At 38.1% G+C, this 27,982-nt stretch overlaps 8 protein-coding genes, 2 long non-coding RNA genes and 1 other non-coding gene across 16 annotated transcripts; 7 read left to right on the forward strand and 4 right to left on the reverse strand.

Moving 5' to 3' along the window:
- The first annotated feature begins 162 nt into the window (after positions 1–162).
- Positions 163–3,106, forward strand: LOC9309366 (laccase-13). Of its 2 annotated transcripts, none has more exons than XM_021020886.1 (4): positions 163–604; positions 1,222–1,373; positions 1,448–1,827; positions 1,917–3,106. In XM_021020886.1, the coding sequence occupies exons 3-4, from the start codon at positions 1,464–1,466 to the stop codon at positions 3,005–3,007; spliced, it is 1,455 nt and encodes a 484-aa protein (XP_020876545.1). In that variant the 5' UTR covers positions 163–604; positions 1,222–1,373; positions 1,448–1,463; the 3' UTR covers positions 3,008–3,106. The 2 variants fall into 2 exon arrangements, with proteins under 2 accessions (XP_020876545.1, XP_002871251.1); XM_002871205.2 differs by lacking the exon at positions 163–604 and adding an exon at positions 634–1,120.
- A 52-nt stretch (positions 3,107–3,158) lies between these two features.
- TRNAG-GCC lies at positions 3,159–3,229 on the reverse strand. Its single transcript has one exon. It is a non-coding gene; the product is annotated as a tRNA-Gly (tRNA).
- Positions 3,230–3,308: 79 nt separating this feature from the next.
- Positions 3,309–5,989, forward strand: LOC9307322 (serine/threonine-protein kinase STY8). Of its 2 annotated transcripts, XM_021020883.1 has the most exons (4): positions 3,309–3,744; positions 3,954–5,040; positions 5,334–5,614; positions 5,698–5,989. In XM_021020883.1, exons 1-4 carry the CDS (start codon positions 3,365–3,367, stop codon positions 5,699–5,701), a joined length of 1,752 nt encoding a protein of 583 aa, XP_020876542.1. In that variant the 5' UTR covers positions 3,309–3,364; the 3' UTR covers positions 5,702–5,989. The 2 variants fall into 2 exon arrangements, with proteins under 2 accessions (XP_020876542.1, XP_020876541.1); XM_021020882.1 differs by having other exon boundaries at positions 5,334–5,989.
- Positions 5,092–5,327, reverse strand: LOC110227256. The gene is made up of 2 exons (XR_002331033.1): positions 5,230–5,327; positions 5,092–5,130 (listed from the first exon to the last, which is right to left on the reverse strand). It is a non-coding gene; the product is annotated as an uncharacterized LOC110227256 (long non-coding RNA).
- A 138-nt stretch (positions 5,990–6,127) lies between the features above and the next one.
- On the forward strand, positions 6,128–8,662 carry LOC9307323 (protein MALE DISCOVERER 1). 2 transcript variants are annotated; one of them, XM_021020885.1, is made up of 7 exons: positions 6,235–6,425; positions 6,504–6,633; positions 6,720–6,791; positions 6,878–7,389; positions 7,482–7,675; positions 7,752–7,884; positions 7,962–8,662. In XM_021020885.1, the coding sequence occupies exons 1-7, from the start codon at positions 6,317–6,319 to the stop codon at positions 8,462–8,464; spliced, it is 1,653 nt and encodes a 550-aa protein (XP_020876544.1). In that variant the 5' UTR covers positions 6,235–6,316; the 3' UTR covers positions 8,465–8,662. The 2 variants fall into 2 exon arrangements, with proteins under 2 accessions (XP_020876543.1, XP_020876544.1); XM_021020884.1 differs by having other exon boundaries at positions 6,128–6,633.
- A 1,406-nt stretch (positions 8,663–10,068) lies between these two features.
- LOC9307324 (basic leucine zipper 34) lies at positions 10,069–11,268 on the reverse strand. Its single transcript, XM_002873252.2, has 4 exons — positions 10,784–11,268; positions 10,603–10,693; positions 10,392–10,518; positions 10,069–10,272 (listed from the first exon to the last, which is right to left on the reverse strand). The coding sequence occupies exons 1-4, from the start codon at positions 10,942–10,944 to the stop codon at positions 10,199–10,201; spliced, it is 453 nt and encodes a 150-aa protein (XP_002873298.1). The 5' UTR covers positions 10,945–11,268; the 3' UTR covers positions 10,069–10,198.
- A 187-nt stretch (positions 11,269–11,455) lies between these two features.
- Positions 11,456–12,506, forward strand: LOC110227597 (nucleolin). Its single transcript, XM_021022259.1, has one exon. It carries the CDS (start codon positions 11,872–11,874, stop codon positions 12,403–12,405), a length of 534 nt encoding a protein of 177 aa, XP_020877918.1. The 5' UTR covers positions 11,456–11,871; the 3' UTR covers positions 12,406–12,506.
- An 84-nt stretch (positions 12,507–12,590) lies between these two features.
- LOC9309367 (protein TPX2) lies at positions 12,591–15,271 on the forward strand. Of its 3 annotated transcripts, none has more exons than XR_002331296.1 (14): positions 12,591–13,041; positions 13,126–13,197; positions 13,266–13,431; positions 13,498–13,609; positions 13,686–13,733; positions 13,811–13,875; positions 13,951–14,011; positions 14,095–14,157; positions 14,244–14,291; positions 14,366–14,406; positions 14,519–14,624; positions 14,726–14,782; positions 14,898–14,970; positions 15,057–15,099. XR_002331296.1 is itself a non-coding variant. In XM_021022257.1 (14 exons), exons 1-14 carry the CDS (start codon positions 12,846–12,848, stop codon positions 15,102–15,104), a joined length of 1,146 nt encoding a protein of 381 aa, XP_020877916.1. In that variant the 5' UTR covers positions 12,591–12,845; the 3' UTR covers positions 15,105–15,271. The 3 variants fall into 3 exon arrangements, 2 of the variants coding, with proteins under 2 accessions (XP_020877916.1, XP_020877917.1); XM_021022257.1 differs by having other exon boundaries at positions 14,908–14,970; positions 15,057–15,271; XM_021022258.1 differs by lacking the exon at positions 15,057–15,099 and having other exon boundaries at positions 14,898–14,988.
- Positions 15,272–16,655: 1,384 nt separating this feature from the next.
- Positions 16,656–17,928, forward strand: LOC110227598. The gene is made up of 4 exons (XR_002331297.1): positions 16,656–16,919; positions 17,007–17,263; positions 17,500–17,686; positions 17,771–17,928. It is a non-coding gene; the product is annotated as an uncharacterized LOC110227598 (long non-coding RNA).
- Positions 17,929–18,142: 214 nt separating this feature from the next.
- LOC9307325 (protein TPX2) lies at positions 18,143–19,928 on the forward strand. Its single transcript, XM_021023717.1, has 10 exons — positions 18,143–18,154; positions 18,381–18,428; positions 18,504–18,568; positions 18,644–18,704; positions 18,784–18,846; positions 18,929–18,976; positions 19,051–19,091; positions 19,201–19,471; positions 19,603–19,665; positions 19,748–19,928. Exons 1-8 carry the CDS (start codon positions 18,143–18,145, stop codon positions 19,295–19,297), a joined length of 435 nt encoding a protein of 144 aa, XP_020879376.1. The 3' UTR covers positions 19,298–19,471; positions 19,603–19,665; positions 19,748–19,928.
- Positions 19,929–20,206: 278 nt separating this feature from the next.
- LOC9307326 (LRR receptor-like serine/threonine-protein kinase ERL2) lies at positions 20,207–26,397 on the reverse strand. Its single transcript, XM_002873253.2, has 27 exons — positions 25,892–26,397; positions 25,322–25,460; positions 25,154–25,225; positions 24,998–25,069; positions 24,838–24,909; positions 24,675–24,746; positions 24,507–24,578; positions 24,356–24,427; positions 24,190–24,261; positions 24,046–24,114; positions 23,890–23,961; positions 23,725–23,796; positions 23,568–23,639; positions 23,417–23,488; positions 23,270–23,341; positions 23,102–23,173; positions 22,944–23,015; positions 22,773–22,844; positions 22,615–22,686; positions 22,466–22,537; positions 22,317–22,388; positions 22,145–22,216; positions 21,994–22,067; positions 21,775–21,903; positions 21,351–21,689; positions 20,888–21,258; positions 20,207–20,806 (listed from the first exon to the last, which is right to left on the reverse strand). The coding sequence occupies exons 1-27, from the start codon at positions 25,980–25,982 to the stop codon at positions 20,486–20,488; spliced, it is 2,901 nt and encodes a 966-aa protein (XP_002873299.1). The 5' UTR covers positions 25,983–26,397; the 3' UTR covers positions 20,207–20,485.
- Positions 26,398–27,982: the final 1,585 nt, after the last annotated feature.

Genomic DNA, 27,982 nt, shown 5'->3' on the forward strand with positions numbered 1-27,982 from the left:
GATGAGATGAGAAAGAGTAATATCTTTCGGGTCACGTTAAAGTGTTTAGCTGGGTTTTGACCCGACCCGGCCCAGCCCCATATGCAACTTCATTTTTTATAATTGAACGTGATAGAGATAGACATATCTCTACATCCAAACGACCTGACTTGGTTTCACTTGGTTCTTCTTCCACAACCGTACCGAGTCAACTACTGTACTAATAAGATTTCCGATGAACCAGGGACGCGAAATTGGGGTTGCCGGGTCAGACCCATTTGGGATACTATAGATTCTGGTCAAAGTACCTATCTTCAACTTATGTTTACCCTTGTTCTTCGGGAATGAGAATGTAGTAGTCCTCCAATGGAGTTTCCAATGGCGAGACGCTTAAAGCTCTGTTTTTTTTTTTTTTTTTTTCTGGAGAAGGGGAAAACGGATGATGATGATGATGCAGAAACGTTTTTCTTTCAGTAAATAGATAATGATGATTACTCTTGGAAAAAAGTAAACAGTTGTCGAGGTTTTAGATAATTTTAATCACTTTCAGTAATGTCTTTGAAGCACTCAAGTCACTGAAATTCCTGGAGAAGCTGAGGCAGCAGATGTCTCATGTCTAAAAAAGGTAGCTGTTTTCATTCTTCTTCTTCGTTATTTAAAATACATTGATGAATGAGAAAATCAAATTTAACTTGGGGACAAGTTGATGATGATTGATGACGCAGCAATAGATTTGGTTTATAAATTTTGGCATAGTTTTTATCAACTGCTACTTAATTGGGTAATAGTAAAGATTCTGGTTTAAGGAGAGGATCCAAAAGCTTTTAGAGATTTGGTGTCCGAGGATGAGAAAAAACCAAAGAAAAGGTACAAAAGTAGGCTGCTAGGGGTTCACCTACATCTTCCGGAACAAGTAGCATATTTAAAAGCAGAAACTGTTTGTTTTGTTGTTTAGTGGTTACACCAAATCGTGTGTGCTGGTTTGACTAAACGCTCTCTGTCTCCTGCCTATAAAAGTTTCAACTTTCTCTGTCTCTCCGAGTATGTGAGCGCAATGGAGCAAATACGGTCCTTCTTTGTGTTCTTGGCTGTTTTGTTAGCTTCACTTGTCAATGCAGAAGTTCACTTTCATGAGTTTGTTGTGTGTTTACTACTTCTAAATCTTTTTTGTTTTCTCCATTGTTACTCACATTGATGCTCAACTTAGTTTTTTTTTTTTTTTTTTTTTTTGTGTTTGGTTAGGTTCAAGAGACGCCGGTGAAGAGGCTGTGCAGAGTTCATAACTCGATCACGGTGAATGGACAGTTTCCAGGGCCGACCTTGGAGGTGCGAAACGGTGATTCCCTTGTCATCACAGCCATAAACAAAGCTCGGTACAACATCACCCTCCACTGGTAAACTCACTCTTCCCTTGCATCAAATCAATGTTTGATAGCTAGAATAGTCTGCTAACCAGAGCCATATGCAGGCATGGGATACGGCAGATGCGGAATCCATGGGCGGATGGACCAGAATACATAACCCAGTGCCCAATCCAACCAGGAGGGAGTTACACGTACAGGTTCACCATTGAAGACCAAGAAGGTACGTTGTGGTGGCATGCCCACAGTAGATGGCTGCGAGCCACCGTGTATGGCGCTCTCATTATCCGCCCTCCGCTCTCTTCTCCTCATTACCCTTTTCCAGTTATTCCCAAGAGAGAGATTACCCTCCTCTTAGGGGAGTGGTGGGACAGAAACCCCATGGATGTCCTCAACTTAGCCCAGTTCACGGGAGCAGCACCAAACATCTCAGACGCCTTCACCATCAATGGTCAGCCTGGTGATCTCTACAGATGTTCTAGCCAAGGTACCATTTAGTTTATACTTCCCAGCCCTCAAAAGCAGCTCCATCTTAGTTAGTTAATAACTTAATATTATGTGTTTGTCACGTTGCAGAAACTTTAAGATTTCTAGTGGGTTCAGGAGAGATTGTCCTCCTCAGGGTCATCAATTCTGCTTTGAACCAAGAACTCTTCTTTGGTGTCGCGAATCACAAACTGACAGTGGTCGCTGCGGATGCCTCCTACACCAAACCTTTCTCGACTAATGTCATAATGTTAGGTCCAGGTCAGACAACTGATGTGCTTCTAACCGCAGACCAACCGCCAGCACATTACTACATGGCAGCACATGCATACAACAGTGCCAACGCTGCCTTTGACAACACCACAACCACTGCAATCCTCAAGTACAAAGATGCCTCCTGTGTTACTCTTCAAGGTAAATCACAGGCACAGGCAATACCTGCACAGCTGCCAGGATTCAACGACACAGCAACAGCAGCAGCATTCACAGCGCAGATGAAGAGTCCTTCGAAAGTAAAAGTGCCCCTGGAGATTGATGAGAACTTGTTTTTCACAGTGGGATTGGGACTATTCAACTGCCCAACCCCCAACACACAAAGGTGTCAAGGCCCTAACGGAACACGCTTCACCGCGAGCATTAACAACGTCTCTTTCGTCTTCCCCAAACAAAACTCCATAATGCAAGCTTATTACCAAGGCACTCCCGCAGGTGTTTTCACCACAGACTTCCCTCCTACGCCTCCTGTCACATTTGACTATACAGGAAACGTGAGCAGAGGGCTATGGCAACCTACCCGCGGAACAAAGGCCTACAAACTAAAGTTCAATTCAAAAGTGCAGATTATATTGCAAGACACGAGCATCGTGACCACTGAGAATCACCCGATGCATCTCCACGGCTACGAGTTCTACGTAGTTGGGACAGGTGTTGGTAACTTCAACCCAAATACAGACACAGCTTCCTTTAACCTCATCGACCCACCACGAAGAAACACAATCGGAACACCACCAGGTGGATGGGTAGCCATCAGATTCGTGGCGAATAATCCAGGAGCGTGGCTGATGCACTGCCACCTCGACTCACATATATTCTGGGGTTTAGCAATGGTCTTCTTAGTGGAGAACGGAGAAGGGCATTTGCAATCTGTACAGTCTCCACCATTGGACTTACCCCAATGTTAAAGACTCTTTATCTACACACAATATTCTCTTTCCATTGTTTCACAAGATATATCATTCATTTCTCAGTTACAAAGATATCACAAATAGCTTCTTCTCGGATGCAATAAGTCCAAAAGTATTTCTCAATTTTGCACAAAAAAAAAGAAACAAATGCACCAGCCGGGAATCGAACCCGGGTCTGTACCGTGGCAGGGTACTATTCTACCACTAGACCACTGGTGCTTGTATGTCCTAAAATGAAGCTACATTTATATAACCAAAGATATAATAACGCTTACAGTTTCGTTTAGTTATAAATCTCATCACTGAGAGGATTTTTCAAGTAGAAGAGACCCAAACTTCGTTACCTTCGCCGCCATGGCCTCCGCACTCGAATGCTGGACCACCCGTAATGCCGATGGTGGTTGCGCCGACGACGATTTCGTTGACCAAGTCCTCATGTGCTCTGACGACAGGTCTGAGTCCCTCACTGCTGCTCCACCTTCCGATCAAACCTCTTCCGCTATGCAAAAGCGGTTTCAGCGTCTCGGCCGCAACGTCTCCGACGCGATCGCGTCTCTCAAGAACTCTCTCAACCTCGATTCGGGTCGAGACAACCAAAATGCAGCCACCGGAGGAGGTAGGAAGCTCGTATGGGCCACTGTTGTGAGAAACCTTGCTAAAATGTATCCTGGAAGCCAGTTGCCTGATAATCTCGTCTCTAACCTCCGGAAGCATTACGATTCTTTGCCTCTCAGGTAACATCAGATTCTCAAAGACGCTTAAGATATTGCTTCATTTTTACTCACTAGTTCGATTTCCGAAGCAATGTTTTATTCTTCTCGGTTTCTGAAATTATTAAACTAGTGTTTTGTGGAAGATACAAAGCTTAGATCTAGATATGGTGTTGTATTGGGAATAGATCATGGAAGTAATGTGGATAAATTATGCTTTTGTTTTTTAACAGTTATAGTCAGACTGGTTTCGATATGAAAGATGTATTTGTACACATAAAGCTGATAGAGCAAGCTTCTGGAGATGATAATCCTGTGTTTGTGATTCAAGAGGTGTGTGATGAGGAAGCTGATGAGCAGGGTTCTGTGTTCAAGCTCACATTTGCTTCTACTTCTTCGCTTCCGTGGTCAACCATTTCAGGGTCTCTTGATTGTGCTTCGATTTGTTGTAAGAAAGTACAAATCTTTGAGAAGAAAGGGTTGACTCTCGGAGTTGCTCTTCTTTTGGTTGAGTCTGGACAAGAGAAGTTGTTCAAAATTAAGGTAGAGAATGCCCTTAGATCTGCGGTGAGGAAGCCTAAGTCAACCTCTGTGAAGCTCCCTTTTGGTCTTTGCGGTTGTCAAGAACAGAATGCGGGTGTAGGAGAATTCGGGGATGTTGATGTGGAGTCCATTGATCAATGCTATAGACACGAATTGGATGATCTAAATACTAGGATCCAACTGCAAATGCCACCTCCAAGCTCTTCGTTTTCTGTATCTGTGGATGAATGGCAGACCATCCAATCAGGTGGTGATGATATAGGAAAATGGCTACTGAATTCAGATGATCTCGAGTTTGGTGGTCAGTTAGGACCAAATTCTTTTAAAGGAGTTTACAGAGGAATAAAGGTGGCCATTGAGAAACTAAAAGGCTGTGAAAAGGGAAATTCCTATGAGTTTGAGATCCGAAAAGATTTCTTGGAGCTGATGACCTGTGGACACAAGAGCATTCTGCAGTTTTATGGTGTCTGCATCGACGAAAATCATGGATTATGCGTGGTAACAAAGTTGATGCAAGGTGGCTCACTCCGTGAACTGGTGTTGAAGAAAAAGAAGCTTCAGACCAAGGTGATATTTCAAATTGCTGTTGACATAGCAGAAGCTATGAAGTTCATTAACGATCATGGTGTCGCATATAGAGACCTTAATACACAGAGAATACTATTAGATAAGCAGTGCAACGCCTGTTTGGGTGATTTGGGAGTAGTCACTGCATGCAAGAGTGTCAGCGAGGCCATGGAGTATGAAACAGATGGCTATCGATGGCTTGCACCCGAGGTCTGTATTTCTTTGACGCTTTCCTTGCATAATCCCAGTTCATTGATTTTCCTAAGGATTCGTGCTTGCCATTACCTCATCATATTTGATCTGTAAGCCAATAATACAAAAAACATTGCTTAAATTATACTTGTAGGCTTCTAGTTTTGTGGTTATAAATGCAATACCGGACATCTAAAAGCTACCTACATGCTTCACCATTCTATCACTAATTCTCCTTGTCCAATTATGCATAAGTAGATTCTATTTGGAAAGCAGTTGTTGACTGCAGTTTATGAAACGGTTGAAATCAGATAATCGCGGGCGACCCGGAGAAGACAAGAGAGAGTTGGATGAGCAATGCGTATAGCTTTGGGATGGTGCTTTGGGAGATGGTGACAGGGGAGGAGGCGTATGGGTCTTGCTCGCCAGTGCAGGCAGCGGTTGGGATTGCAGCGTGTGGGCTAAGACCAGAGATCCCAAAGGAGTGTCCTCAAGTCCTCAGATATCTTATGACCAAATGCTGGAACACTTGCCCTTCCACACGCCTTAACTTCTCTCAAATCCACTGCATCTTGCTCCGTGCCATCTCACGGTAACACACTCTCTTCTCCATAGGAATTGGAAGAGTGCCTCCTTTTTTGAAGAAATCTTTTAGCAAACCAATAGTTTTTGTAGGTAAGAGAATAGCTCCACATCAATATAGCAATGGTGATGATTAAGTTCAGAAGAAGAAAGTGGTTGGTGTATATTTGGTTAGATCAGATGGTAGCAACCTTGTGGACCGGAAAGTAGAGTAACAGATTCATTATAAAGTCTAAGCCTCTTTGCCAATGCCCACTTTCATTTTTACACTTTGTTTACATTGTAAATGGACCAATATGAGTGATCTTTTTTTCTTATAATTAAAGAAAAAACAGGTACGAATGTTAGATTTCAAATTAGAAATGTTCAAGATGGCATAAAGTAACGATTGTGTATGGATTGGCTCCTTCAAAAATATGGAGATGTTGCAAAAAAAAAAAAAAACCAAAGTCAAAGTTTACCGGGTCAATTTTCTAGAGGGAAAGACTTTTTATCGTGCATTGCAAATGGTGTGTATATTTAAATTAAAATTGTATTTACTCCAACTTGTAAATGTTTCTATGGTTAAGCATTTTGTATATATCAAAAACAATGACAAATAACAAATCAAAAACAAAAGAAAATGAAGAAGGTGGGATATAAAAAGGAGCAGCCATTGATTTGTCTTCTTTTCTGGACGACGACCTGAACTACTCCAACAAAACAGAAAAGGATGAGTTCCGATCAACGGTGGAGATTGCTCCGACCAGCATTCTCCATCCTCTTCTTTCTCTTCTTTCTTCCTCACAATCTCACCTTTGGTCTCTGTTTTAGCACCGATGGTACTTACTTTTGTTTCATCTTTTTAAATTTTGAGGTCTTTTCAACTATTGATGGATCAACTCTTGAGTGTTTTGCAGCATTGGCCTTGATGAAATTTAAAGAGAGAATAGAGAGAGACCCATTTGGAGCTCTAATGAATTGGGGAGAGCTTTCTCATTGTTCTTGGTCTGGTGTTGTCTGTTCAAATGATGGAAGAGTTGTCATCTTGTAAGTCATATCCAAATCCTTAAAATAAGAATAAGAAGTTTCTCTAAATCGCAGTTTTGTTACAAATTTGATGTCTTATAACCTAGAAATCTAAGAGATCTCTCCCTACAAGGAACACTTGCACCTGAACTAGGAAACCTAACTCACTTGAAATCTCTGTAAGTAAAAACATTTTTTCAACACTCCTCAAACTATACGTGGATAGATACATATACATTTACAACTCCCTTGTTCTTGTTTGCAGTATTCTAAGAAACAATTCATTTTCCGGGAAAGTACCTGAAGAGGTAACAGAATTGCAGGAGCTTGAGATCTTGGATTTGTGTGACAACAACTTTGGCCAACCATTTCCCTTCAGCTCCAACGGCCGTAGGCTGCTTCAGGTAACTTCCCCTCGGAAGGCACCTCCTCCTACACAGGATCTCATCGTAAAACCTTTCCTCTCTCCTTTTCCTCCGTCGATTGGAGGTGAAAGCCCTCCCCCTAGTTCCCCAGTCATTCTCCCAAGCCCGCCTCAGCCTCAGCCTCCACCAGTTCCCCCTCCACCACCTCAGCTTTCAGATGTCCCTGATGATGCCAACAAGAAGACATCTCAAAAGACTAAGACTTACATAATAGTTGGAGTGCTAGTAGGTGTATTTGCCGTCATGGCCGTATTGGTGGCCTTCTTTTTTCTCTGGAACCAAAAGGTAAAAATGATAAAGCCATGGGGGGCAACTGGGAGCAGTGGAGAGCTTCAAGATGTTGTTACTACAGGTATCATCACTGTTAATATGTTTACTCTATGTTCAATAACATAGCAGAGATTAGTGAAAGTGAGTTTAGTGTACTTATTATGACTTATGAAGGTGTTCCTAAGCTGAAGCTAGCAGAACTAGAAACTGCCTGTGAAGATTTCAGTAACATCATAGGGTCCACATCCTCAGACGCCACCATTTACAAAGGAACTCTCTCCACCGGCTCTGAAATCGCTGTTCTAGCAGTCGCATCTGGATCCCTCCAGGACTGGTCAGTGGATCATGAAACACAGTTCCAAGAAAAGGTAACATCAGAACCTCTTTCTGCACTCTTAGTTTCTTTCACCGCTTCTTTAAAACACATACAATCCTGCAATGCAGATACAGAGGTTATCTCAAGTGAACCACAAGAACTTCCTCAATGTAATCGGATATTGCCATGAAGACGAGCCATTCAACCGAATGCTAGTTTTCGAATACGCTCCTAACGGATCCCTCTTCGAGCATCTGCACGGTGAGTAGTAATGCCACTTCTTCCACAGACTCAGTCCCATGATCTATTTTTCAACTAACTGTAATAATTTGTTGCAGACCAAGACGCAGAGCATTTGGACTGGCCAATGAGACTAAGAATCGTAATGGGAATAGCTTACTGTATAGAACATATGCACAATCTAAACCCTAAACCCATCTCTCACACCAACCTCAACTCTTCTTCAGTCTACTTGGCAACAGATTACGCAGCCAAAATCTCAGACTTTACTTTCCTCAGCTCCACACCACTTGACCCCATGACCAACGTATCCAGCTTTGGCGCCCTTCTGCAAGAGATCATCACCGGAAAGATCCCGGATCCAGATTCTCTGCTCCACGACGAAACCAAGCCCGTTGCAGACCCGTCTCTGAAAAGCTTTCAAGAGGATGTCATGGAGAGACTGTGGGAAGTGGTTAAAGAGTGTTTGAATCAGAAGCTGGAAATGAAGGAAGTGGTGGTTAAGCTGAGAGAGATCACCGGAATAACGCCGGAAGCAGCGTTGCCAAGTCGATCTCCGGCGTGGTGGGCGGAGCTGGAGATTATATCCACCGAAATGTAGATATATCATTCACACCAATTGCACAGTAACGTAATGTATCATCATCTCTGTACTCTCTGCAAATTTGAAGTCTGAAGATGATTTTTTTTTTTTTTTTTTTTTGGGTCAATTGAGACAAAATGTGTGGGTTTGAACTTTGAAACCTTAAAGAGAACCATGTAGATCTTGTCTGCATAATCCTTTGTTCTTATTGTCAAACGACATGAAGTTGAGCAATGATTGATAAAAACGACAACTACACACACCCCTAGGCCCTAGCTCACAATGGTCTGGGCTGTTCATAATTGGCCCATATAACAATCTCAATTCTTAATTAGACTTGTCTTCACAAAGGCAATTAGGAAAAAGTAAAGATATTTAATTAAAAACATAGATGTGCATGCCAATATGTATAACCGTTTGTTTAACTTTTTTTTTTGTTTTTGACAGATCGACAAGGCCCGATCCATATCAATCCCTACTATAAGGGATAACGCGATTTACTGAAATCGAATTCCGCTGGAGAAAGCGGAGTTAAGTGGACTTAACCACTTGACTAAAGGCACATCCTCTCCGTTTGTTTAACTTTTTATGTATATATATTTTTAAATATATTGAATTCACAACTGGCACCATTTTCACTAATAGAAAGAAAACGACAATTCCTTAATGCGTTATAATTTCCGTTTTAAGATTTTTTTTTATCAACACTTTAATAATTAATATCGAGAAGTGTTATTTACATATGTGATAAATTCGGTACCAACATTTCGTGCCAAATAATTCATTTTAAAATTTGTACTACGAACCAAAAATAAAGAAAAATAAAAGAACTCATCTTTGTCATTCTGAGTTGTCTCCAGATATGTAGAAAAAGCTAGCCACTCGATTAGGAAAAACACCATTTTTACTAGGTCTAAACAGTTTATATAAAAAACTATTTTTCTTGTCTTGACCAATTATACATCACATTGTCCACACGAGTGATTCTACTTCTGCATATAGAGAGGTTAGGCTTTTTCGAAGATTCGCATCTCCCACACTTTGCGTTCCTTCATTCGAAAAAAAAACAAAACCATTCTAATTTTGAAAAAACATCACTTTCTTTTCAAGATCCTTCTATAAAACATCAATATCTTAAAAGTTTTTTTCATCTCTTTCATTAATATACCTAAATTTATAACTAGAAGATGTACCTTTAATTGCATAAAGCAAAAATAGGGAAAAGAAAAAGAAGCAAAACTAACAAATTAGAAAACGTAGGTGTGTGTATGCATGTCAATCATTATATGACCGTTTGTTTAACCTTTTGTGTATCTGTTTAAAATAAATTGAATTCAAAATTGGCATTTTTCTAGACTAATAAAAAGAAGACGACAAATCCTAATGCGTTATTATTTCCGTTTAATTTTCTATTACCTCTTTCATTAATACACCTAAATCTTCAGAAGACAGCTCTAATTGCATGCGTACACGTGGAAAAATATTTAGCAAATATTACAAACGCTTAATTAAAAAAACGTAAGTATGTATGCATGTTAATTAATCATTATACATATAACCGTTTGTTTAACCTCTCTGTATATACATTTTATGTTCTTTTAATCTTCTTAAGAAAGACATACTTTGACAGAAAATGCACATTAATTCATTTGAGAATAATATTATCTGTAAACCGAAACACATGAATTAAAAAACAAAACAACACAAGAATAAACTGAATCGAAGAAATGGTATAGGGTTTCTTCAAATCAACTAAGAAAGATTCGAGAGTGGAGCCAGATTCTTCTTCAGCCTCTCAATCTCCGCTTTACACTCCTCAATGACACCTATCAATTAGCATTATAATTAATGTTATATCCATAATTCGAAAAAATGTATATTCCCATTAATTAAGTATTATATGTACTTATTTTTTTTGCCGTCAAAAAAAAGAAATTTAATATACCATCGCTGTCAATACAATGTTGCACCCGAGCAGAGATACACTCCTTTAGCTGCCTTTGCTCATTTTCTAGACGTCGCTTGTGCTCACTCGCTATCGCTAGTTCGGAACGCAACATGCTCACTTGTCCCTGCACATATGTATACACAAGAATAATAAATCGAAGTGGTACATATATATATGAAATTAAGTAGAGGTATATATATATTTATACTTGGAGCTCCATGGATCTCTTCACTAGAGCATCAATATATTGAACCTTCTTCCACCTTGACTTCTGAGCCGCCACACGGTTTGAAATTATCCTACATATATAAATTGCATATATATGGAGACTGAATTCAATTAGAGTTTCCCTTATAATGTGTATAAGAAAAAGATGAAAATTATGTAACCGTTTGAGTTTCTTAGGGTCCGTGGTAGGATCAATATCGTGACGCATACGAATGGTGAAGCCTGGCTCAACTTCATAGTGGACGTAGCCACCTTTCTTCTCTCCCGCTTGGCTGCCACTTTGGGACACTCCAAACGATGTCGCAACCACAGGGAAGCTCATTGAGTTAATGTTGTAAGTAAGTATAATTAATGAAGACAAGTAAATGTGCTAAGCCTTGTTCTAGTTGTGAGACTATACTACTACTGTCGAGTGTTGCTTTTATAGTGAGGTAAACACAAGTTAAATACCCTATTTGCCCTTGTAATTTTTTGTCATTTTATGGTATCTTGATTTTTCCTTAAAATGAACATATTTGACCAATGCATTATTGCCAGATGTTAATACTTTATCCTTAACAAATTTGTCAATTTCATATTTCAAGATGTATCCAGTTGTAAATACTATAATAAGGAATAAGAAATGTGGTTATGTATTTGGAAAGATCGTCAAGTAGTTTCACCGAGTTTTCATTGAATGTACCGGTTTAAATTTAAATTATCCAGTTTCAGAGAGCCTTCTGGCTGACTAAGAAAGTCTATCATGATGATGATGGCAATGGATGACGTAGACATGATGCTAATGTCCATGTGACACTAAAATGCGAAAAAAAACCTTTTTTTTTATGTTATTTGTTTAAGACATTAATAAGTTGCTCACATGATTTGATGAATAGTTGCCAAGTAACTTCACTAGAAACATTATATAAACAATTTTGGACCATTTACATTGAAGGTTCACATCTATAGAATATTTATATTCCAAAGACCCAAGATTCATTTTCTTTTTTGCCAACGACCTAAGTTTCATTTGTACTTTGTGTCTTTTAAATTAATCTATTTCATATTATATATAAGAAAGAAGCTTTCTATCTACACCTCATTACCACAAAACTTCTCATTGCATAACAAAAAGCTTCTCTCACACACTTTCCCCTCTTTATAAAGCGCAAAACCTCTGTGTTATCTCTCAAAGCAGAATTAACTACCAAATTCTTCTTCGGCTTCTCTCTTTCTCAATATATTCCTTTTTTTCTCTTAGACTGCAAAGATGTTGGACATAGCGTTTGAATTGATCGGAGAAGCCACGTCGAATTCGCTTCTCATGTTCTGTTTCTGCAACCTCATTATTGTCATGATCTTCACTGGATCATCAAAACCCGGTTTGAAGGATTCACATGATTCCACATTTCTTACCTCTGTGAGCTACGATACGAGAGACATTGCATCTGATCATCATGATTGTGGTGATGATGATGATGATAATGATGAAGAGATGACAAACACTGCTGCTATTCCATCTGCACAAGATGAGCTTTTGATCGATGACTCGAGTTCTGACGAAGAAGAGGACAGAGAAAGCAGCCAATGCTATGCTGATGATGATGATGATGATGATGATGAGGAGGAGGAGGAGGAGGAGGAGGAGGAGGAGGAGGAGGATGATGATGAGAGCAAAGAGTCCGAGGTTGAAGAGGAGGAGGAAGGAGACGATGATTTGAGAATGAGGGTAGAAGAGTTTATAGCAAAGATTAACAATGAATGGAGGCATGAGAAGCTTAGGGCTTTGAATTCAGTTTATTAATATGTTTAAACAAAAAAATGGATTCACTCTAATTGCAATGATAATGATTTTGTATGAACATGTACATACTTTTTAACCAATGTATATAACATAATTTCGCAGTGAGTGTATTTTCTAGAGATGTTGTATGATACTGAGTGGCTCGTGCCTCTTTGATCTTATAATATATTGGTTCTTTACTTTCTGCAAAAAGCTTTTGATTCTTCTTTACATGAAAAAGGAATTGATGCTACTACTAATCATCACCATTAAACAATACAAAACTACTAGTAGTTAGTTACTTAGTTACTTCATACCTGTATTTAGCAAACAATAATATCCTGTTATTTTTCTGCATTTAAACACCGTCGTTTCGTAACCGCGCCATCTAAATTTGCTCCTAGAAGTTTTCCAGAGATGGGAGAGAGAACAAAAATCGAGGTTTTGATTTATTCTGATTGATGCTCGATCTCAAGATGTTCTTCCCCGAGACAATGGATCCGGAAACAATGGATATATTTGCAGAAGATTTCTCCCTTGAGGAATTCGACATCGATTTCGAATTCGATGCTCCTCGATTCTACGATTTCTCCAAACCTGAAATTGATTCAGAAACAGAGCTCTGGTTTGAATCAGCTGGAAACTATCCTCCCTCACGTAAGATCAATATGCATATTTTTTGGGAATGAGTCCAAAAAGACTCTGTTTTTTTTTAATAATGTTTATACCTTTTTGTCTCAGCATTTAGCCTAAATTTGAGATACGAAGACAAACATCTCGAGATCCCTAAACCCATCTCAGATCAATACAATGGTATTATGTTGAAAATTCTTGTCTTTGATTTGTTTTCTTGCAACTCAAGGTATGTTATGGTCATTTAGGGTTCATATATTATAACCAAGCTCCTAAAGATGTTCCCAATGCGACGCACAAGTCTAAAACAAAACCTTTTTTACGAAAGAACTCAACTTTAACGAGACCCACTGCTTCTTTGTTGGCAAGACACAATAAACCTCTAGATATTTACTCTGTTCGGCTTCTCACAAGGTAACATATGTCCTCTTCATCAGCGCTTTTGTTTTCTTAGCTTCAAACTAATTTGATGTTTCATAGATGTCAGAGATCATTAGGAAAGTGTGATGACAAGTTTTCCTCTCTCTTATACTCTATGCCTCAAACACAAGATAACAAAAGGCAAAAACTGGAAACCGGCTACTTGCGCAAGGTGCTCTCAAACATCATCTAATCTCACTGCAACACAATTTGTTTTGGAACTAATATTTATTAGCTTTTCAAAGTAGGTATCACGGCTGGACCAAACTCCTTTTGTACATAAGGTTCCAAGGAAGGTAATGCACTTTAAGATCAAACATTCATTGTACCATCATCTTTGTGTATCTTATATTTGTGTTTGTTGTGTTTACAGGGATCCAAAGTCACTGTTCCAAAGGAACCTAACCTCAAGACTGCCCAAAGGGCTGCAAGAAACCGGTAAGGACTCTTTCAACATATTTTTGGTTCCTTTAATGGCTTGTTTACTACTTCTCTGCTATGAATCTCTTTCAGGTTTAAGGCTCAGTCAGCACCCGAGCAGATCGCGAAATTTATCTCTACTATGGATAAACCAGTGCGTGTGTGCTTACTTCATTTTTGTTTCTTTTTCACTGCCACCAACTCAAAAGTAGTAACAGCACAAATCTTTGTTTGCAGGTTCAAGAAACTTCTTCACCATCTTTGCCTAAAAAGAATACGCCTCGCCACCAAGATTTACAGGTCTCGATAGTCTTCTAAAGGACATTTTGAAACTCTTTTATCATACCATAATTTTACCAGCGTTTACATTTTTCCTTTTTTTTCAGGCATTTCATCTAAGGACATCTCTTAGAGCAAGAGAACGCTCTTCCAGTGTAAGTCTCAAACCCTTTGTGCTGTTTGTTTTTCTCTCATCTCTCCAGCTAAAGTGATGCAATTCTCATTGCAGGCTAAAATTGCACCAACCGATGATCCTATACACTCCTTAACGTTAGTCCATAAGCCTTTTATAAATCCCATTTATGATGGTGTCCTTCTTCTCTTGCATTTGACTCAAACTTGAATCAAGACTTCTCAGAATGTTCTTACACGTCGTGTGCAGGTCAAAGTCCGTTGGTACCAGAAAGGGTAGGAAAGTCAAGGCGTCCCGCAGCTCAAAGTCCAATTGTCAAGTTTATGAATCTAAGATTTGCCCTGTAGACTCAAAGGTGATGCAAGTTAACTCCTTCTACAAGAACTAGAATCCATGAAAGGTATTTTAATTAACATAATATAGAAAAAAACTCACAAATCTCCTACTTCTTGATAGACATCAAGCAAATGCGGTGAAGCAATCGATATCAAACATGAAAAAAATCTTCTGAGGGTAAGTCACTCTTGCAGGTTGGTTTTTGAAACTAATACAATGTAGTCTTCAATGATCAGGTCATATCTCTAGATGGAGAACCATTTATATTCCCCTACTAATACCGGGTTTTTAGTTCATTGAAGGAATTTGAAGCTCCAATGGACACAAATTTTCGAGATGAACCCTTTATTGAATCTCTTAGAAAAGTAAGCATTCATCATCTTCAGAAACTTGCATAGAATTTGTTTCTTTGCTTATAATTATTAACAACGTTAATTACCATTTCTTACAGCTATGTCTCACTTCAGATACTGATCCAGTCGGGGTACTTATAGATTAGTTGCTTCTCTTACTCTCTTGTATCTCATCTACATAGAGATTTTTCAAGACATATATCGTGCGTGTACAAATTAGATGTGCTAAAGCTTATATTAACAGGAAATCCAAGATTTATCAATAGTAAGTGTTAAGTCAATGAATGCTTTTACACAGAAAGATGTGCTAGGGGAAAACAATGTACCTGTAAAAATGGACTAAACACCTGTTACCAGAAGCTGATTAAGATCAGCTTCTAGCTCGTTCGTCAACTCAACCTGATTTTCATTTCTGCATTGCAGCAACTACCTCCTTAAATCTCGGACCAGCTCGTTAAGCTTCTGAATTTTCTTTTCTTGAGATAGAATTTTCTGCCATCCATAGATATGCAGATTATCATTAGATGATACTTTGAAGCATATATACTTTTGCAATCAAATGGTTTAGTAAAGTTAACTAAGGGTGTGGAATTTCAGATAACTATGCTTGATATGCTTTTTCCTTCTGCGAATGCATCACTTGGAGGACTCGAGATTGGGATATGCTCAAAGTGATGGGATGAAGTTAGAAACTAGCCTCTTTTGCTTTCCTAAGACTATACTCAACAATAAACAAAACTGAACACGTTTTCAGAAAAAAATCATATCACAAAGTTGTGACTAGAAAGATGAAAAAGCAATTGGAATTAGAGTGATAAGAGATGGACTGTGGTTCAACATGTAAAGAAACTAAGCAAGTCACTAAAACGGGATTTGTCACAGAAAAAGGCACTGGACAAGTAAAGTTTCAGTTTAAGAAGCCAAATCCTTCCTTAGATCCCATATACACAACAATTCTACACTGTTTGAATTCCACCCACCAGCGAGAATCAGAGGACGAATAGTCTCAGTTTCACTCTCAACTTGTTCATTCCACTCAAACTGAGAAGTCAACACAATGAACATAAGAACAAACAAAAGCACCTGTGATCTCGTTTTAAAGGTAAAATGGTCTTTATTTGATGGGAGTTTTTAATCTGCTACATAACAAAACACCAAACACCACAACTCAAAATCACAAACTAACAAGTGTAGATAAGGATCCAAATCACAATAATCTTTGAACATTCTATTTACAAGAAGAAGTGTAGGAAAGGATTAAACTTTCACATTCCAAAAACTCAGAATCAAGCCAACAAGATTCCTGAAGATTTCTACTTCCATGGTTCCAAATTATAAAAAAAATCCACATCCAGAACTATAGATTAGATAAGAACAAATACGGAAGATGTGTTAAGGTGTATACAGATTTTAACATTCACCAGTCTGAAATCTGAAATCTGAAATCTGAAATCTGAAAGCATGAATCTACTTGTGGATCTCTTCGTGTTTTTGCTTCAAAATGAGAGAAGAAGACGAAAAAAACATAAGAACATAAAAAGAGGAGGTAGCAACATGTATACTATTTTACTTTTTTTTAGAGTTCTTTAGCGAATCAGAAGGCTCTATTTCGCAACCACTCGCACAAAGTGCGCGTTGCGCGAGTGAGAGCAATTCCTAAAGGGGTTTACCTTTAGGAATCATGCCTATTTTAATCGATGCACTTCTCTCCAAAATTTCCATCGCGTGACTTTTTTTGTTTTTTTGTTTTCTTCTTCTCTAAACCAATATAAACCGAACCGAAAATCAATTGTAATTTTAAAACCATTGTAAACCGAAATATTTCTTCTCCCTCCGACGAAGACTAAAAAACCATGTAAACAGAGACGTCGAAACCTGCCGGAGAACAGAGGAGAGAACCCGGCGAAAATGGGAAATTCGAATTCGTCTTCTGTTGATCATCGCTCCACTTCTGCTTCCAGGTACTCATCGGAACTAATCTCACCTTCATTTTCTCTAGTTCTCAATTGGAAATCGATGTTATCAATTGTGAGTGTGTATTGTTGCAGAGCTTTTACTCAGAAGAAGCTCGATGATCTCAAATCTCTCTTCTCTTACCTCGATTCCAAGTCTCAGAGTGTTCTGTCCTATCTGGTTTCTGTGGTCTGATCATTTGAATTAAGCCTCACACGATGTGTGTTGGATTCGATTGTCAAAGGAGTATTTTGGTCTGAGTGGTTCTTTAGGAGAAAGGATCTTTGATATGGTCACTCAACACAGGAAAGATGATAGAATATGACTTCTTGAAGATCTTGTTATTGCTAAGGTAACAACACTTGTCTTTTTATCATCTTAATCATTGCTTTCTTTCTTCTGAGCTTCCTCCGAATTGGATTTTGATTTAGAATTTGAATGTCTCTGCTTCTCTGAAAGATTGCTGTGTTGAGATTTCTGAGTTTATTTACCAAAGTCTTTGTAATAATGGTAAAGGGGTCTTTACAAGGTATCAATCATGGCAATTGAGAATAGATGGTTGTTCTGTGAATGTGACACTTTCTTCAGGTCTGATTTTGAAGAGTGTGTTCTCCACTGAGAGTTCTGATGCTGAATCAAGTGATTACAAAGAGATGGTTGATGTGCTACTCAATGCCACTACTTCCTCAAAATCTGATGATGGTTCTGATTCTGAAAAAGGAATGTCACTCGTTCCAACTATCAGAAAGTTCTTCATTAATGCCCCCGGGTCCAGGTTTATTCTTTATCTTCTCTCTTCTTAACTCATTTCTTGTTGACAAAATTGGTAAACATTTTCCTTCTTTCCTCTGAATTTTAGTGAGACCTGAATATCAAGTCCCACATCTGCTTTATGAAGATAGTGTGGGCTCAGATAGGCTACTATTAAAAGAAGGAATACGCTTGGCATATTGGAGGGGCTCTTCCTCACCACGAGCTTGTAGAGTGGAAGCTGCTGTATCACTGTTCCTTACCAAAACGAGCATAATACAGCCAGGAGTGATAGAATGCTGGGGAATCGTTCAGGCCTCAAACGAACAAGACACCAAACATAACACCATGAAAGGTACTGTTCTAGAGAGGTTTAAGGAAGATCGCAACATGCGTCGGCATGACAGGCAATTCAAAGGATTGAATAGAGAATTTTGGTTCTGAGATTCAGTCTTAGTTATAATCTAAATGTTCGTATACAATGCAAGTGTCAGTGTGCAAATACATTATGTACAATAAAGAGTGTTGTATGATTCATACAAGTTACCAGTTAAGTTAAATCATATCAAAATCTGTTTCATGAGCCAATTGGTTAACTGAATTAGAGCTTAATCTACACCTAAATTTCATCTGGGTTCTCTACAGAAGCATGAACAACATCGACAATATATGAACTCATTTAGTTTTGGAGCTAATCATATTGTTGATTTGTGAAGTAGGTATCGCGGCTGGACCAAACTCCTTTTGTACATAAGGTTTCAAGGAAGGTAATCAACTTTGAGATTAAACACTAATTATATCAACTTCTTGTATCTTATATTTGGTATTTGTTGTGTTTGCAGGGATTCAAAATCACTGTTCCAAAGGAACCTAACCTCAAGACTGCCCAAAGGGCTGCAAGAAACCGGTAAGGACTCTTAACTTATTTGGTTCCTTTGATCAATTGCGTGTTTACTACTTCTCTGCTATGAATCTCCTTCAGGTTTAAGGCTCAGTCAGCACCCGAGCAGATAGCAAAATTCAGCTCTACTGTGAATAAAGCAGTGCGTGTGTGACTTCATTTTTGTTTCTTTTACTGCCATAAACTCAAAAGTAGTAACAGACACAAATCTTTGCTTTCAGGTTCAAGAAACTTCTTCAGCATCTTTGCCTAAAAAGAATACGCCTCGCCCCCAAGATTTCCAGGTCTAGATCTTCTAAAGGACATTTTGAAACTCTTTATCATTCCATACTTTTACCAGCATTTACATTTTTCCTTTTGTTTCAGACATTTCATCTAAGGACATCTCTTAGAGAAAGAGAACGCTCTTCCAGTGTAAGTCTCAAACCGTTTGTGCTGTTTGTTTTTCTCTCATCTCTTCAGCTACAGTGATGCAATTCTCATTGCAGGCGAAAATTGCACCAACCGATAATTCTAAACACTCTTTAACGTTAGTCCATAAACCTTTTATAAATCCCATTTATAATGTACTTCTTCTCTTGCATTTGATTCAAACTTGAATCAAGATTTCTCAGAATGTTCTTTAACGTCTTGTGCAGGTCAAGTCCGTTGGATCCAAAAATGGAAGGAAAGTTAAGGCATCTCGCAGCTCAAAGTCCAATTGTCAAGTTTAGGAATCTAAGATTTGCCCTCTAGACTCAAAGGTGGTGCAGGTTAACTCCCTCCACAAACTCCCTCCACAAGAACTAGAATCCATGAAAGGTGATGCAGTATTATAGCAAAAAAACTCCCAAATCTCCTACTTCTTGATAGACATCAAGCAAATGCGGTGAAGCAATCGATATCAAAGATGAAAACAATCTTCTGAGGGTAAGTCGCTCATATTACTGTAGGCTGGTTCTTGTAACTGTTACAATGTAGTCTTTATAAATCATGTCATATCTCTAGATGGAGAACCATTTATATTCCCCTACTAATACCAGGTTTTTAGTTCATTGAAGGAATTTGAAGCTCCAATGGACACAAATTTTCGAGATGAACCCTTTATTGAATCTCTCAGAAAAGTAAGCATTCATCATCTTCAGAAACTTGCATAGAATTTGTTTCTTTGCTTATAATTATTAACAATGTTATCATTTCTTACAGCTATGTCTCACTTCAGATAATGATTCAGTCGCGGTATTTATAGATTTGTTGCTTCTCTTACTCTCTTGTACCTCATCTACATAAGATTTTTCAAGACATATATCGTTCGTGTACAAATTAGACATTGCAATGAAGAAATCTGAGAGCTTCAATGGGAAAAAGATCCTCCACGTTAACAGAATAACAGGTATAAAAACCTATAGCTTTAATCATTTCACTGTTCAGAGTTCAGACTAAGCATTTCCTTCTAGTATTTGGACCAAACAAGTGAACAACACCAAACAAGTGAACAACACATCTCCATCAATTACATTCTAATAAGGAGCTTGGATTTGTGTGGCAGGATTCACATTTTATCATAAACAATAGGCATACATATGTTCTTAATTCAGTGTAAAAGTTTCACATACGCAATGTTGGTCATTTGAAAATGTACAAAATATATGTATAGTGTTGAAGTAGGCATTAACGGATGTGTGCATTAAAGAGGAAACTGAAAGATTTTTAACGAACTCGTGAAGATGTCCATTGGGAAAACATTTAACTTCACCTACTCGTTCACCTATCCCATGTTCTTAGCTTTAATGCCTTCAATTTTATCTCCCTTCCCAAAATACCCATCATACTAGCCCTAAATCACATAAAAAACCTGCCCCTTCGATCTTTCTTGCCATACAAGAAAACAAAACAGAAAAAGGAGTAAATAGAGCCATAGAAGAAACACTAAAAATTAGTATCTTATAAGCTACTTTTGGAGATATCTTCACGGAACTGAACAAACCACTGTGGGGTTGTTGTATCTGAAGAGTGGCACTCACGTCGTTCTTCCCCTTCCTGCAGTTTCGCAGGAGAAGGTAACTTTTTTGGAGGTGGTGATGGGAGAAGGGAGAGCAGAACCCTAGAGACCTCCTGCATTGTGGGCCTCTCCAAAGGGTTTCGCTTGGTGCACAAGAGGGCTAGCTGAAATGTCTTCTTGATGTGCCCTGAGTCCATGCACGTCACTGAAACCTCTGCATCAACCGCTTCCATCACTGTGTTATCATCTGCTTTCGACAGTATCTGCAACAGAAACAAAATGAATGATATCTTTCTCATTGTTTCCAAGAACAAGCTTGTGTAACACTATCCTCAGATTCATACCATTTGATGCAAGTTAGCCTCGTTATCCACAGCCTTCTTCCCAGTCAGAAGTTCAAGAAGGACAATACCGAAGCTGTAGATATCAGACTTCTCGTTCAGACGCGAAGTTCTAGCATACTCTGGGTCAATATAGCCAATGGTTCCAAGAACATAGGTTGACGCATAAGTTTTGGTAGCTGGTATGCTCTTGGCAATCCCAAAATCTGACAAACGCGCTTCAAAGTTCCCATCAAGGAGTATGTTTGATGACTTGATGTCCCGATGGATTATCCTAGGAGTACAGTCATGGTGAAGATATGCAAGTCCTTGCGCAGCTCCAACTGCTATCTTCAGCCTTGTTTCCCAGTCAAGCTTCACTTTCTTCCCAGGCCCTGCATCATACAATCACTATGTTTAAGTCTTCTAAAATATAAAACTGGTTTGAAAAGAACGTCACTGATCCAACAGAAGAAGAATAGCAAACCATGGAGAAGATCCCAAAGAGAGCCATTTTCCATGTAGTCGTAGAAGAGGAGGTTGCCAAAGGGAGACAAGGCGTATCCGTGCAAGCTTACTATGTTTCTGTGTCTGATGCTCCCAATGGTCTCAAGTTCTGTCTCAAACTCACGGAAGTTGTTGGGATACTGATTGTAGATTCGCTTAATCGCAATAGGTCGGGAACTTTTGGAGGTGCACTTGTAAACCGTGCTAGAAGCGCCGTATCCAATGATGTATTTCTCACTGAGGTTTTCTGTAACTCTCATGATATCATCAAACGTGTGAATAGCCATGTCCATGTGAAGAATCACCAGCTTTGTTGACCCTGAAGATATAAACAAAAGACTTATCATAATGCTGTTATTAATCTTAATGAACAAAAGAGAAGATAAAATCTATGAGACCAAGACCTTCAGGTTGTTTTGAAGAGCCTTTCGCGATTGGTTTCTGCTGCTTTGACTTGTAAACCGCAATGAATATCATGCATATGAGAGTGATGAAACCGAGAACCATACAAATCACGGCAACTCTGGTGAATACTGGTCACGAACAAGAAAAAATCCAAGGGAATTTATTAAGAGATATGTCAGCTAAAGACAATGCAATATGATAAATGCAGATTCAGATACCTCGAGACTTGGGCAAAGATGGGCCGCAGATTGATCCAACCCAGTTCCCGCAGAGAAATGGATTTCCAAAGAAGCTATAAACGAAAAGGTAGATTTGGTATACTGATTATATGACAAACTATGAGAAGTGAAAACATTGTAAAGGTGATACCTGGCCGGGGCAAAACGTGAAAAGTTCTTCATAGGTGGGATAATTCCAGATAGATTATTGAAGGAGATGTTCCTAAGATATAAAAAGAAAAAGCATGAAAAGGATTTGAATTCAGAAACTATCATAACACTATCTGAGAGTACACATCTTGATGTAACAAATGAACACGTACAGATTGGCAAGACTGAAGCAATTAGTTAGCTGATCAGGGATTTTCCCATGAATCTTGTTGTTGTTCAGTATCCTGTACATTAAAGAAGCAAAGAATGATTTCTATGTATTATAAGGTAAATTGCAGAGGAGAAGTGATGGTGTACTTGCATAGAGTTTATGTTCTGCAACTGGCCAAGTTCTGTTGGAATAACACCGGCAAGAAAATTGAATGATACATCGCTGAGAAGGAAGGAGAAGAGATTGTTAGGAAGATTATATCATAAAGGAATAACTTTGAGCATAAGAAAAATATTTACATGATCTGAATGCTTCGGAGGTTCCCAAATTCTGCAGGCAATGTCCCATTGAGATGATTTCTGCTCAAGTTTCTGACAATTAAAGCAAATCTCAAGTCAACAAATCTGAGAGAGTTGATGCAAAAGCAATACAACTTTAGGGGTTGATGAAGACATACAAGATGAGAAGATGCTCAAGATCACCAAGTGTTAATGGTATTGACCCTGAGAAATTGTTGCCAGACAGATCCCTGAAACCAAAGTTTGTATGAGTTGGCAGTTGGTACACCGTACACATATAAATAGGTAACTCGGTAGAACGAGGATGTAATCAGTGGAAAATAACATACAATGTGTCAAGATTGATAATATGGCCAAGCTCAGCAGGTATTTTGCCCTTGAAACTGTTTGAAGAAAGATTCCTGAAATTCACAAGCATCAAATCAAGGTCACACAAACTAATAATAGTCCAGAAAAATAAACTGTTTATGCAGTCTTTGAAGCTTACAGATAAGTCAAGCTTCCAAGATTCCGGAATTCAAGTGGTATAGATCCACTCAGGAAGTTCCCATGCACATTGCTGAACACAATAAAAACACAATAAGTTTTCATAAAGAGAAGAAGAAGGAAAATAAAGGGAAGCATAAACTCGGAGAGGGTTCATATCAGATCTTACAATTGATTCAAGGCGGCACAGGAACTAATGTTAGATGGAATTGGCCCTACAAGATAGTTGTTTGCGAGATTCCTACATGGTAGAGTTACATCAAGGAGCTATTCAAATAGGATAGAAATTTAAGCATACTGGAGGATAAAAACTTACAGTTCGAACAATTGTTCCAGCTTCCCAAGCTCAGGTGGGATGTTTCCCACTAGTTCATTATCATTTAGTTGCCTGCGAAATGGTGAACCCTCATAAGATAAGAGTAAGTATTGAAAAGAATAGATATTGGAGTTTCAAGTTTCAATCTTACAAATAGCTGAGTCGTGACATATTGCCAAGCTCAGGTGGAATTTGTCCGGTGAACTTGTTACCATGGAGATACCTATTTTCAAGAAAAGACATTATCCGTATATGTGAAGATCTGAACATATGCATGACACATAGTGGGAAGAAAACAAGGGACTCACAGTTTTCCAGTGAATGAGAGATTCCCAAGTATTGGTGGGATAGGCCCAGTTAATTCATTGTCACTCAAATCCCTGGGCATTGGATAAGTTTCTTACTTTTAGTCAGAGGAGCAAGAAACGAGACTAGGGAAAAAAAACAAGCATTTGATTATGAAAATGACATACAAAACAGCAAGAGCCTGCATCAGACCAATCACTTCTGGAATTCTACCAGTTAACCTGTTTCCTTGAAGTGATCTGCAAGAGAACCCGTCACCACTTAACCATATGACATGCTTTAACAAACGACACAAGAATTTAGAGAGTCTTAACAATACTTACAGAGTAGCAACTTGGAGGAAACCGATATTGTAGGGTATTACTCCAGTAATCTGATTATAAGATACATCCCTGAATATGCAAAAGACGAATAAGTCCAACCGATTTCGGTGCAGAATATTCATTTCTTAAGAAGAAGGTACATACAGGATTTCAAAGCTTGTACAGTTGCCAATGTTATCAGGGATACTTCCAGTTAGGTTGTTGCCTCTCACATCACTAACAACAATAAACATACACTTACAACTTGCTCGAAATCGAAGGATAAAAGAGCAATGTCAAACCAAGAGGAAGCTGAACCGGATTCACTTACAAGTACCACAGACCCGTAAGCTGACACATATCAGGAGACAATGTCCCAGTTAACATATTCCCACGTAAACCACTGCAAATTGAATACATCACAATCAGAAATAAATCTCTGGAAGCCTCGGAAACTTAAGGTAAGTAGATAAAATACTTACAGATACTGTAAAACTTCATTCCAGTAGAGTAACCTTGGAATCTCACCAGTTAGCTGATTTCTTGCAAGGTCACTGCAAAATCATGGGAAGAAACTATTATCATTGAAATGATCACTTTGTAATAAATAACTTGGCTCATAAATAGAATGGCATCAGAATGATACTCACAGGGTCTTAAGGTTTGGAATCTGAGTTAAGGTTGCTGGTATTGGACCAGTGAGCTGATTATTCTTTAGGTTCCTGCATTAGCAAGAGGATGAAACAATTAGCAAACAAAATGCCAAATCAGGCAAAGATAACACACGAATGCGCGAAAGACAAGATGACATACAGAAACTCCAGCTGTTTGAGTTTAGAGATTGAAAACGGTATGTCTCCAAACAATGAATTAGTGGAGAAATCCCTGAAACAAGAGAAAGGATTTTGATTATATAATCATGAAGATCACATAAATTTCATCAACTTGAAAACAAACATTCAACTAAACTTACACATAAGCAAGAGAAGCACAGTTTCCAATCTCATCTGGAATTTGACCACCCAATTTATTTCCTTGCAAGTCTCTGTAATTAAGAAAGACAAGAGCTTCATAAGGATTTAACACCAAGTTTCTTCTAAAACATATAACTAAAAGGGAGAAGACGAACATTGACTGCAGATTCCTCAAATCTCCAAGGGCTGATGATATCTCCCCACCAAGATTCAGATTCGACAGATTACTTCCAACAAAAAGAAAAGAAAAAACTGTCAAAATCAGAAAAATCTTAATCAAAGAGAAAACAAAAACAAAGAGGAATGAGATAAAAGATCCTTACAGAGAGACAACGGTGAGGCTAACGTTATCACAGAAAACACCTCTCCAAGAACAAAAGTCGTTGTTGTGAACATCGCCCCAATCAAGAAGCATATTCGCCACGTTGCTGAATGATGCTTTTATCGCCATCAACGCTTTTCCTGTGCAAAATCAAAAGCATTTTAGAGTCAATAAACAAATCCAAAAAGATTATTTAATCATTTGACACTGATGATAGTCAAATTGTTAAATATGAAGCCACATGCCAAAAACTAAAACCCCACTAGACAGATATGATATAACTAGTATAAACTTCACTATAAAGTGAGCTAGGTCACAAATTGATTCATCAAATGATTATTGGGTAGAAAAAAGTTTTTGAATTTTGGCTTTCTCGGGAACAGCCAAGTGTTTGGAGATACAGATTTTAACAGAAATGAACTATTCGGAATCAGAAGAAAGGTTACAAATTTATAAAAATGATCTCTTTAGGACCAAACAGACTCATTTTCAAGTTCTCAGAAAGCACCGTCAAACCCTAATTTCTGGAAAGAAAAAAAAAAAAAGAGAGACATTTTGAAAGAGCTAAAACCTTCGTTGTTGTTCATTGGAGAAACAAAACCGAGTAGCATGAAAACAACCATCACCAAACCAAAAACCAAGCCTTTCAACTCCACCTTCATCGTCTTATTCCTCTTCCTCAAGAGTAACCTTACGAAACCTAAATTCTTTTTTTGTCAAAGACCGCTTTTTCTTTTTAGGGAAAGCCAGATCCTTTGAAGCTTTCTAGCAAGAGTCGAAATTCAAACAAAGCAAAAAGAGGGTACAAAGTCGTTCTGCCATTGTTGGGAGAGTACTAAGAAAAGAGAGAGGGGACCGACACAGGAGATTAGCGTGAACTGGAAGGAAAAACAGAGCAGAGATGTTTAAAGAAGAGAGAGATAGAGAGAGGACAGTTTACATTACTAGAGGCTGAGCTCCGACGCCATGAGAGAGAAACTTTAGTACTCTCTTATTAGACAACGACAAAATAATGTCAGAACCTATACATACACTGTTATATATGTATCATCAGTTGTTAAACTCTGCTAAAACATCTCCGATCATCTTAATGAGACAGTGATCGAAATGATTTAAATTTGTTTTTAGTACATTAGAGTGTTTCAGTAAACGGTAAAGTAACGGCGTTAGTGATATTAAACGGAGATTTACTTGTCCGTATGATTTGACGGCGACGGTTGTTTATGAAAGTAAAACGCCGTTTTCCAATGCAAAGGAAAAAAAAAAAAAAGAACGTCTTTTAAGAGTCCGGTGAAAAGACATTCCTTTGTTGGGTAAAATCAAGTTGACGCGCGCGTGCATCATAAGAAAGTTTGATCCAACGGTGGATAGAAAATTTTATCATGGACTGCGATGTAGAGAATCAATCCATGCTCTTCCTTGTGATAAATTAGTTAATGCTTTGAATTTGATAGTGATTGGGTGAAATGATGCCAGTAACCGGTTTGACCGGTTTGGTTTAGTGCTATTCTTTCTTGAAGATTTTTCTATCTTCTTTTTTTGAGATTTCAATATTTTTTACAGGTTTTCATGGTTTTATAAATATCGATCAGATTTGTCTCCTTTGGTAAAATCTTTATTTTTCTACCATGTAATTAGATTGATTAATTTTGGGGTTCGATATGGTACCACTAGTTAGCGAAAAAAAATATATATATATATGGTACCACTAGGTGGAACACATTTGGTAGAACAGTAGTTTGTAATAAATAAAAGAGTAAAAAAAATGTAATAAATGTAAATATGAGTAGTTAGAGTAACTTCAATGGGGGTTTCTAAACATGATCCTTAATAAATAATAAAATATATATATTATTTAAATATTAGATGGGTACCTTAAATTTGGAGAAACTTAGCCCAATTATTTTTTAACTAAGAAACAATTGGACTAAGTTTCTCTCAATTTAAGGTACCCATAATTAAAAAATATTATTTATCTATACTTACACTTTAATTTTATTTAAAAAACCAATGTTTAGAAACCCCATTGAGAGTGCTCTAAGTTTACTGTGGATTCAGTGTTTAAAAAAACAAGAGCAGAGATCGTGTCTAAAGCTATGCCTCCGTATAAAGCTGTTACTCTTTCTCTATCGAAGCTATCTTCATTTTCTCTAGCATTTTGATTTTATTTATTTCTGAACATAAGCTTTTTGATTTTTTTTAATTTCTTTTGTTTCTTGTTATAAGTCTTATCGAATGTGGGATAAATGCGTGAGTAAACTTTAATTTTAGACGATAAACAAATATGATTTCACCTTCAGCTGATTACATGAAAACTATGCCGATCAATAGTAAATGAATATTAGTATTTGTTTTGAAGCTAACATGTAAATTCTAATGATCACATTGAATAACAAAGTTGTAGAATTGACTGATCAGGTTCAAGTCAGACCGTAGGGTCCATAAGATATCCGAGAAAAATTGGTCAAACCCCAACCGTCCGATTGAACCGATGTTTGATCTCGTTACTACTCTGTTGCCCTAATGCTTTGGCAGCTTCCTTTGTGCCAAAATCTCATCTCTCTCCTCTTTCCATATTCCGACATCAAACACAAAGCCAAAAATATGAATTTTCAATTTTCAATATTAATAAATTTATATGGTAACGTATACAACATAAAAA

Source organism: Arabidopsis lyrata (assembly GCF_000004255.2).
Source record: "Arabidopsis lyrata subsp. lyrata unplaced genomic scaffold ARALYscaffold_6, whole genome shotgun sequence".
NCBI classification, from domain to species: Eukaryota; Viridiplantae; Streptophyta; class Magnoliopsida; order Brassicales; family Brassicaceae; genus Arabidopsis; species Arabidopsis lyrata.